Consider the following 10,406-nt stretch of genomic DNA (forward strand, 5'->3'; position numbering starts at 1 on the left):
ATCCCAAACGGTGTCCTAACTGCTGTCCCTATGGTTTTGCTATTCAGTGCTTATACTAGACATTTTCCTGGGGACCTGTCTTTTGATTTATTCATTCCAGCTGCATCTGAAAGAAAGCAGCTGACCCGCTTACTGGCACCTGTATTGGATGCTGGCACCACAAGCGAATGATTAGTGTGCTGTGCACTGCATCAGCCCAATTTTAATTTTATTTTTATTGGAAATTCAGGTATAAAGAGAGGAGGAGAGACAGAGAGGAAGATCATCTGTCTGATGATTCATTCCCGAAGTTGCCACAATGGCTCAAGCTGTGCCAATTTGGAGCCAGGAGACTCCTCTGAGTCTCCCACTTGAGTGCAGGGTCCCAAAGCTGTCCTCAACTGCTTTCTCAGGCCACAAGCAGGCAGCTGGATGGGAAGTGGAGCAGCTGAGATATGAACCAGCACCCACATGGGATCCCGGCACATGCAAGGCAAGGATTTAGCCACTAAGCTATTGCGCTGGGCCCCCAATTTCAGATTTTAATTAATTTTCATTTTAAAATTCTTATCAGAGGTGTAAATTGGCTTCGAGGCAGGTGTTCCACTGGGGCACTTGCATCTTGTGTCGGAGTGCTAGCAGCCTGTGTTTTAGGCCTGGCGGCTCTGCTTCTGATCCAGCTTCCTGCTCTTCCATACGCTGCGAGGCAGCTAGTAACACCCCCTTGGGTGACCCTGACTGAACTCCACTCTCCCGGCTTCAGCCTGGCCTGGTCCTGCTGTTGCCAGCATTTGGGGAGTAAACCAACAGGTGGACACTCTCCCTCTGCCCCTGTGGCTCTATCTCTGTTCTTTCAGAAACAATGAAAATAAATAAATGTTATTTCATTGCCATTAATCCAAGTGGAAAACTAAAGTTGTGAATCACTCTACCCAATGCTTGTGAGTGTTGGAATAATCAGATCCTTAAATCACACAAGCATATAAGATTCAGCTTTTTCTTCAAGGAGAATTTTGTAGGATTTAGTGAGTGTTGTTTGAAGTTGAATTTTATGAACTCTTAGATCTGAATGTAGGATGGACCTTTTTGGAAAGCTCAAGATTATCTGTGGCCCTCAAAGGGTTACCTTCTGCCTTCTTCTGTTTCTTTCAGCTACCTGGGGTTGAGGCATGTGAGAATTACACCTTCCGCTATGGCCGGAATCCTCTCATGGAGCTCCCGCTTGCCGTTAACCCTACAGGTTGTGCCCGTTCTGAACCTAAAATGAGTGCCCATGTCAAGAGGTTTGTGTTAAGGTATTTTGTTTTAACTTCACATAGTACAGCCCAGGGTTTCTAGGCATATTAGTGTTTTTTTTGTTTTTTTCTTTTTTGTCGTTTTCGTTTTGTTGGTGCTTAATTTGTCTGCTGCTTACAAACCCTGCCATCTCGGCTGTGTACGCTCCTGACTGCCGCAAGGAGCCACTCTGTCGGCTAGGCAGCTTTCCATGTGTGCTGTGTCTTCAGAACTTGAACTCACCAGGGTGTAAGCTGCCTTCAGAGATATCTCCAGTTCTTCCTTTCTCTGTTGGTGTCCCGTTGCTCCAGGCCTCACACCCTGAACAGCACCAGTGCCTCCAAGTCCTTTCAGAGCACGGTCACTGGAGAGCTGAGCGCACCCTACAGCAAGCAGTTCGTTCACTCCAAGTCCTCACAGTACCGGAAGATGAAGACTGAATGGAAGTCCAACGTGTATCTGGCCCGGTCTCGCATTCAGGTGAAGAAATAATTTGTTTTCTGGAAGAGAGAGAATGGACTCTGGGCGTGTAGGAATCTGAAGGTCTGATGTCCTGACCCACCGTGTGGAAAGGGATTTCAAAAGCTGCAGGATGGGATCATGTTTTTTTACGTTCTGTCAATCCTGTCATTTTGTGAAATTAGTAATTTAAGTTCTAATCTTAGGGTGTGGTGTTCAGTTTCCCCTGAAAGGAAAGCAGGCCTTTGGTATCTGCATCTTAAATCTTGAAGAGAACTCTCAGGAAGCTGCTAGCATTGTATTTTTACTGTTTGTGGAAAGCTCAGCGGGGCTGTTTCAGACACTTGTGAAAGTATAAATATATTTATTTACATATCTAGGATTTACTTACTTATTTAGAAGGTCGGGTTAGAGAGAGGAGAGATCTTCCATCCACTGATTGACTCACGAAAGTCTGGGCCAGACTGACAGCAGGAGGTAGTCGCTCCCTCTGGGTCTTCCATGTGGGTGGCTCATGCCCACGCATGAGCTTTGGCTTTCCTCGGCATGTTGGAGATGGAGCAGCGAGGCCTGGGATGCTGGTGCTGTAGGCAGTGGCTTAACCTGTGCTACAGCATAGGCCCAATTAACAATATTTTCAAAAGTACCCCAGTTTTTGGAAGCTTCCCTGTATTCGATCAGCTACCTTTTTGGGAACTGATCACATGTTTGTGATAGAGTATTAGACGAAGGCCATGTGCATTTAAATTCACGTCTGCAGTCTATCCTGGCTGACCTGGAAACCTAGATAGGCAAGTGCCGAAGCAGCATCTCACTTTGGATGTCCCAGAACAGAATGATGCTGCTCTCCTGTTGTCAGACTTCTCCAGCCCCCGAGCCTGGTTATCCACAAGGCTGACCTTACTGAGCAATAGTGCTGCTTATTCTCATTGTGCTCACATTGAAGTCTCCACATCCAAAGCATCATCAAGTTCGGTTGGGTTTTTTTTTTTTTTCGTCTCCATCTAACAGTTCTCTGAATTCCCGGCTTCCACTCCCACCCCTGTTGTAATCTGCATCATCGCCTGTAGATGAGTGAAGTCCTCTTTTCCCATCCAGCCTCTTCTCAGAGGCTGGGATAATTACTCCAGGATACACATCCGTTCCGCATTCCAGCCTTGAGTCGTTGACATTCAGGTTCTTGAAACCATTTTCTTTTTCACTAGAAGTTTTTAGGATCTTCTATTTTTGATATTTGGGTATTTCACAAAATTAGATCTAACTTTAGGCCTTTTTAGTTACTGGCTTCCTCACTGGGTGTGTTCTTTTGTGTTTCCAAGTTTTTCTCATTTTCTATTTGCACCCAGAGGCAAAATACTAGGTCTTGAGAATTGGACTGTCGCAGTGTGTACCCTAGGCTAGCAGCACAATGTCACCTGGGGACTTACTAAGGCCTGAAGGGCTGGGGGCTCACACCTGCCTTCCCGGGCTCTCGAGAGCACCCTGATGACCCTGATGACTGGGCTGCACGCCAAGAGTTCTGTCACGTTTTCCCCATTTATTTTGTTTCCTTGACTATTTAGAAATTTCCTCTACTTTATATGCTGATCTTTCTTGTGCATTAAAAAAAAACTCCACACCATGACACAGGATCCACCCCTAGACAACCCACTACCATGACAGGGGATCCACCCTGTAGAGAACCCCATGCCATGACACAGGATCCACCCCTAGACAACCCACCAGTGACAGGGGATCCACTCTGTAGAAGAACACACCGCCATTGAACAGGATCTACCCCTGGAGAACCCAGCACCGTGACACAAGATCCACCCCTAGAGAACCCACCACTGTGACACAGGATCCACCCCTAGAGAACCCACCACCGTGACACAGGATCCACCCCTAGAGAACCTACCACTGTGACACAGGATCCACCCCTAGAGAACCCACCGCTGTCCCCTGGAATCCCACCTCTCAGAGGTACTGCCTTTGGGAGATGAAGTTTCCAGCATGTGAACTTTTTTTTTTTTAATTAATTATTATGCATTATGTGACAGTTTCATAGGCTCTGGGAATGCCCCAACCCCTCCCCACGCCCCTCTCCCCTGGTGGATTCCTCCACCTTGATGCAGTATTACAGTTCAAATTCCATCAAGATTCTTTCCTTGCAAACATATACCAAACATAGAGTCCAGCTACTTATTGTCTAGATGGGTTGAACAGTTTCTTGGGGAAACCATTTCTGGTCCGAAGTTAGAGCTGGTAGAATATCATCCCAGTCAAATAAGAGTCCCAGCATGTGAACTTTGAGAACATGATCAAGCCATGACCTGAACAGTCCTCAAGAATTCAGTGAAAGACACAGGGAAGGTAGTGATAGCATAATGGGAAGTGGTAAGATGGTCAGATACCTGAATTTCAGAGAAGAATATGTTTCACATTTAAGTTTGTATGAGATTGTTAAGTATGACTGTTGTGACGACCCAACGGCAGCATCTGTGAATGACGTGAGCTGAAGTGTGTGTGCCAACTTTGTTGTTGTTGCAGGGCCTGGGCCTGTATGCTGCTAGAGATATCGAGAAGCACACTATGGTCATTGAGTATATAGGGACTATCATTCGGAATGAAGTGGCAAACAGGAAGGAGAAGCTCTATGAGTCTCAGGTCAGTGTCTGTGCTGTCATGGCCGCCCCCATGCCGCCTGGCCACCCTGCAGGGCTGTGGTCACTGTTGAACAGTAGTCATCTTTGTCACGTTTTTACATTTTTCTCTTGTCCCTCTCATCTGTTTAATCTTCTTAAGTTGATGATGATATTTGCACAGCTATCAGTAAATTGAAGGCCTGGCTTCTCGGGTAGCTTCCTGCCTCAGTGCTTCCCGTGCCTCAGTAGGTGGCGTCATCAGAACATTAGAGCTCACTGTCGACTTAGGGTGCCCCTCGTGTGGAGCTGCACCTCACTGATGGCTCCTTGCCTCCTTTGTAGAATCGTGGCGTGTACATGTTCCGCATGGATAATGACCACGTGATTGATGCGACGCTCACAGGAGGGCCTGCAAGGTAAGACCGAGAGGAATCCAGTCGAAACAGCCTTGTTGTGTCCCAGGCTCATCTAGAGAACCGTGAAGTGGAGGAACGGTGCTCTTCCTTATAGCCTTGCAATGATTAAAACTCACAGCAAACAAGTTTCAACAAGAATTGTTATTAAAAATTTCTGTTCATACATATTCTGTTTGTAATGGACAAATAGAAACGGAATTAACAGAAAAGACTTTTTTCAGGCCTTCATGTGTTTCGAAGTGCATTCTAGCTGCTCACAGTAGTTTCTTAACATGGCTTTCAGATACATCAACCACTCTTGTGCACCAAACTGTGTGGCTGAAGTGGTAACTTTTGAGAGAGGACACAAGATCATCATCAGCTCCAACCGGAGAATCCAGAAAGGGGAGGAGGTAAGAGACCGAGGGCCGGGTCCCATGCTGTGCCTTGTTCAGCTTTCTGGTCAATTTCTTAACAACATCAAAAAATTCTTCTTGGGAGGCCAGATTATGCCACTCCGTCGTCCTTCTGGCACTCATACCGTTACCTTCTGTCATAGCAGCTGTGACAATGCTGAACACCAACTTTCCTTGTGTATTTTGTTCCTCCCATCCAGCATTTCCATGTCACCATCTTTGAATGCTTTACGATCCTTCTTTAGTTCCTTAACCCAGCCACGATTTCCAGCATGCTTCTCCTCAGAGGTTATGGTCATCATTGAGCTGATGTTTGAGGAACATCATGGGGTCATTGCCTGCTTTGGGTGCTGTCATTGGAACGGCAGTGGGCAGCACATTCGGGGGGCCCTACGCCTCCAGATTGCTCATTCGCATTAGTGGTCAGTGTAAGCTTAGAAGAGTTGCACGCCAGTAGATGTTCAGTTCGTTGCTGTTACTGTTTTTGCTTTTGTTTTGTCTTCAGAATGCTGAATACTGAATCTGAAATATGTCTCTGGTCTCATAGATGACTTTGGTTTAGCATTTCACCTGTTAGATAATTGTTGGTGTAGATCACCTCACCTTTCCCAATTGTTGCCTTGCATAAATGTGACCCTGACCTAGGCACTCTCCTCCAGTGAACTACCATCGGTTGAGAAGCACCTGCTAAGTCATGTTGCTCTCTGCAGGGATACTTGTCCCATTTAGGATAAGGAACCAGAACCTTTTTACTATGTTGGGCCTCCCGGCCCTTCGTGAATGTAGCTTGTGGGGTTATACCTGTAGTTTGGGTCACTTATTTGGAATCTCCCTCTTTCAACCCGGAAAGACTCAAGGTGTATTCATTGTAAATGTCAGGGTAACCACTCAGACGGAGTGTATGAGAGCCCCAGGGAGGCACCAGGAGCCAGAAGAGGGTACCATGGCCATCAAGACAGATTCCAGGTGCTTCTGCCTCCTTATCGGAGTGTCAGAAAAAGCCATTTAATCACCTTTGACCTCAACTTTGTATAGAAGGAAAAGTCGTTCCTCACAGAACTAGGTAGATGGCTAATGAAAGGTACCAGCAAAATTACGCAGAGCAATTATTCTAAGTAAATGTTTCCTGCCCATGTTCTGTGGCCAGTCTTTCCAAGTAGTGTCCCGGAATACCAGAATTAGAAAAGATTCCAGAAAGTGCTGGCCCTCTACTTCATTATACAGTGCAGAATTTTCAGGGGTTTCCTGTTGCAGGGGACAGCTAGAGATAAGAGGGGTGACGCTTACCATGGAAATCATGCAGGTTCCCACCAGTTTGAGAGAAGGGTTAGTCTGAGATAACAATTTTGTAATTCCTAAATAGTGAAAGGCCTCCAATACCAACTTAAGTAAAATGACAGAGGAAAAACAGTGTTTCTATCTGCCCGAACTGAGTATCGATCGCCCTGGGCGCGCCAGGCTTTGTCCCCGTGCTGTGCCAGTGCACTGTTGGGAAGTGGAAGGGCGGCCTCTCAGATCTGATGCAAAGCTTAGAACACTTCTCCATTTCTTCTGTGAAAGTACAATCCTATCAGTGTCTTTGCCTTTATTTCAAGGTTGTCCCCAAGGTCCTGCGGGACCGCCACAGGTCAAGTCTTCCATTGACATCATTTTGCTGAGTTTGAGATGTGCGGGGGCAGGTGGCAGCAGCTCAGTCCTTCCCTCCCCCCTCCCTCTCTTACACTGTGTCTTTGCCGTGGGCAGCTCTGCTATGACTATAAGTTTGACTTTGAAGATGACCAGCACAAGATTCCATGTCACTGTGGAGCAGTGAACTGCCGGAAGTGGATGAACTGAACGCATTCCTTGCTGCTCAGCAGGCGGCTTGTCCCTAGGAAGAGGCAATTCAACACACCATTGGGATTTTGCAGACAGAAAGATGCTTTTGTTTTCTGTTGTGTGACTTTTTGAAAACTCGCTTCTGGGAGTTGTGCTCGCCTCAGCGCTCCAGGTCAGAGGCGCCAGGAGAAAGCAGACCGCGACTTTCCTGAAGTGGCTGAGGTGAAACAGAACCGCAGAATGGTCCAGCACTTTGGCTTTTTTTTTTTTTTTTCTATTTCCTTTTCTTTTTTTTTTTATTTTTTTATTTTTTTTCCTTGTGGGTGGGTTTGGTTTTGTTTTGTTAATCTCACTAAGAAGAAACTTTGACTGGGGAGAAGAGCCGATGGCTGCCCTGCGGCAAGGCAGGGGCCTTCCTATGAATGTAAGACTGATTTCACCAGCGACAGGGGATGTCCAGTGTGCTGGCCACGGCCTTAGTGAAAAGGGGCAGGCCCTCTAATTTAAAGATGTTTTTAAATAAAGTAGACACCACTGAACAAGGAATGTACTGAAATGACTTCCTTAGGGATAGAGCTAAGGGATAATAACTTGCACTAAAATACATTTAAATACTTGATTCCATGAGTCAGTTTATTGTAGTTTTTGATTTCTGTAAAATAAGAGAAACTTTTTGTATTTATTATTGAATAAGTGAATGAAGCTATTTTTAAATAAAAGTTAGAAGAAAGCCAAGCTGCTGCTGTTACCTGCAGAACTAACAAATCCTGTTACTTTGTACAAATGTGTAAATATTTTGAGAAAAAATACAGTATAAAAATAGTTATTGACCAAATGCTACCAGGCTCTGCAGCAGCGCGGGTGCTTGTTCTTAGGGATGTCACAATATAATTTTTGTTATTAAATATGCCATTATCATTATGTAATAACCAAAATTTCAACCTAGAGTGTTTGGGGTTTTTTGGAAACTACCGTCTATTAGTACTTAATTGTTTTATACACCTTACTTCTGACAAAACAGAGTGTATGCTATGATTACAATTTTTATAGCTGTTTTGGTAATTTAAACTAATTTTTTCATATTATATTGTTGCATCCCTACTTCTTGAGTCAGGTTTTTTGTGCTTACAATTTGTGATAACTGTGAATAACCGCTTACAGATACACCCAAATGGAGCTGAATTTTTTCTTCAGCAAATGTAGTTTTGATTAGAACTTTGTTTCAGGCCACAAAGAATCATGTAGCAGGAACCTAAACCTAACTCTAGCCTTCTATTTAACACAACAATTTGAAAAAGGTTTTAAAAACGAGAGAGATGTGATTATGCTTGCAGCTGCAGGACTCCGCAGTAGGGTTTTTGGAAGATGTAATTTTAAAATGTGTTTGTAGGAACTGTTTGTTTACATTTCTTTAATAAAAAGAAAACACACACTGTTTTGTGTTTGCTTGTAGAAACTTAATCAGCATTTTGAACCTGGTTAGCTTTTTATTTTGTACTTAAAATTCTGGTACTGACACTTCACGGGCTAAGTATAAAATGAAGTTTTGTGTGCACAATTCAAGTGGACTGTAAGCTGTTGGTATATCCAGTGATGCAGTTCTGAACTTGTAATGTATATGGCATGATGTATTTTTATCTTACAGAATAAATCAATTGTATATATTTTTCTCTTGATAAATAGCTGTATGAAATTTGTTTCTTGAATATTTTTCTTCTCTTGTACAATATTCTGACATCCTACCAGTATTGGTCCTATCGGGTTTTTGTTGTTTTCTGTTCTGTATAATAGTATCTAATGTTGACAAAAATTGAATTTTTTGAAGTATACAGAGTGTTATGGGTTTTGGAATTTGTGGACACAGATTTAGAAGATCACCATTTACAAATAAAATATTTTACATCTATAAAAGTTGCCTCCAAGTCTCTTGTTGGCCCCACTCAGTGTTGTGGCTGGAGCGCCTTAGCCGACGTTGGTGAATGGGCCTAGCCCGACACACCTTCCAGAATTGTGCGGCGTGAGCACCTGGTTCCTTTCCAGAGACGGTCCCCTGTGGGTCCCCTCAACACCTGCCTCTCCCTTGCAGCTGAGTAAAGAGAGGACCTTGTTTCTTTACAGTATGTCTACCAAGGTGAGATTAAGTTATTCTTGGTTCCTTGTTCCTTTATTCAGGACCCATTTCTGTTTTATAGTGGTGGATCTGTTCACTTGGATTTTTTCAAGACTGTTTTCTAGACTTTGTGTAAGAAAAAATTTCCATTGTAGCAAATGTCTTGAACATATTTATTTTAAAGGAGTTGCTTAGAAACTTCCCCAAGCCCAGAAATTCCTGCAGCTCCTAAAACAGATTAACCTGGGCTTCATGAACACCTTCTAACAAGTTTTTAACTTGCACTGAGAAATTCTCAAAGTACCCATCCTCTTGTCGGGGGGGGGGGAGCAAAAGTTTAAATGCACTTGTGCACCACCCCAAGTTTGTGACCACGTCAGAATGGCTCAGGGCTGGGGGATGTTGGCACATGCTGATGCGTTCTGCTGCTGCTTGGCTTGGTGCCATCTCAACACGTGAGAAGAGACTTCCTTGGAACCGAGGCCAGCTCCTCATTGCTCTGCGAAGGATAGGGAAGGCAAGGAAGCTTGTCTAGCTACCTCTGCTCTCGCCTACAGTCGTCTGTGGAGTGGGGTGTCACCACCTGGCGACTGTCACCTTCCAAGGATCCCGTGAGGATGGGAGCCGCCCCCACCGCCAGGCCTGACATCACACATCCATCAGTTGTGGTTGCTTGGCTGAACCCTCCGAAGGCATTAAAGACACAGCGAGAAGCCCAGGACCCCTGGCGTCGTGGAATAAACTTGGAGAAATGGACAAAACTGGGAGATGTTATAAACGGAAATTTAATGAGATGTCAAGAGAAGGTTCTCCAAGGAGACAACACTTAAGACCTGAGGAATACAGAGGGTCCAGTGAGAGGAGGGATACAGAGGGTCGTGGGCAAAGGTTTTTGGATTTTGTGCGTGTGTATGTCAGAGGAACACTGGTCTGAAAGGGGGCCGAAGCTGCAGGAAACTCAGAGAGACGAGCAATCTAGGAGACGAGTGTGCCTCACCCAGAGACCTTCAGCCTGTGCTGGTGCAGGGGAACGCTGTGCACAGAGGATGGTCTGGGCTGCCCGAGGAACCCGAGCTAAGCAAGTAGCAATGCAAGATGGTTTGTAGGTTGACTTTTTAACTCCTGTGTTTCAAAATAAAATTCCTTTGTCACAGTCTCTCTGAGCTTCCTGCCATCAACCTCTTTGTTGGTAAGACGTGGTTTGTGTCCCTTGCAATGCTACCAGCTGTGCTTTGTGGCTACTGTAAAATTTCTGTGGCAGCCGACAGTGATGTCTCCTTCAGCACTGTGCCCCACCCTCTGACTTAATCTTTTTCTTCTAAGGCCTCTA

General features: G+C 44.9%; 1 protein-coding gene across 19 annotated transcripts in view; it reads left to right on the top strand.

Annotated features, from left to right (window-relative positions):
- KMT2C (lysine methyltransferase 2C) overlaps positions 1-8,877 on the top strand; it is a 227,018-nt gene extending 218,141 nt beyond the window's left edge. For 16 of the 19 annotated variants that reach the window (XM_058655077.1, XM_058655078.1, XM_058655086.1 and 13 more), the window contains 6 exons: positions 1,132-1,274; positions 1,566-1,734; positions 4,243-4,359; positions 4,680-4,753; positions 5,037-5,145; positions 6,892-8,877. In XM_058655077.1, the coding sequence (XP_058511060.1) occupies positions 1,132-1,274; positions 1,566-1,734; positions 4,243-4,359; positions 4,680-4,753; positions 5,037-5,145; positions 6,892-6,984 (705 nt within the window). In that variant the 3' untranslated portion in view covers positions 6,985-8,877. The remainder of the gene's footprint in view (positions 1-1,131; positions 1,275-1,565; positions 1,735-4,242; positions 4,360-4,679; positions 4,754-5,036; positions 5,146-6,891) is intronic. The other 3 variants (XM_058655082.1, XM_058655090.1, XM_058655084.1) reach the window with 2 other exon arrangements.
- The last annotated feature ends 1,529 nt before the right edge of the window (positions 8,878-10,406 follow it).

Source organism: Ochotona princeps, chromosome 25 (assembly GCF_030435755.1).
Source record: "Ochotona princeps isolate mOchPri1 chromosome 25, mOchPri1.hap1, whole genome shotgun sequence".
In the NCBI taxonomy this organism is placed as follows: Eukaryota; Metazoa; Chordata; class Mammalia; order Lagomorpha; family Ochotonidae; genus Ochotona; species Ochotona princeps.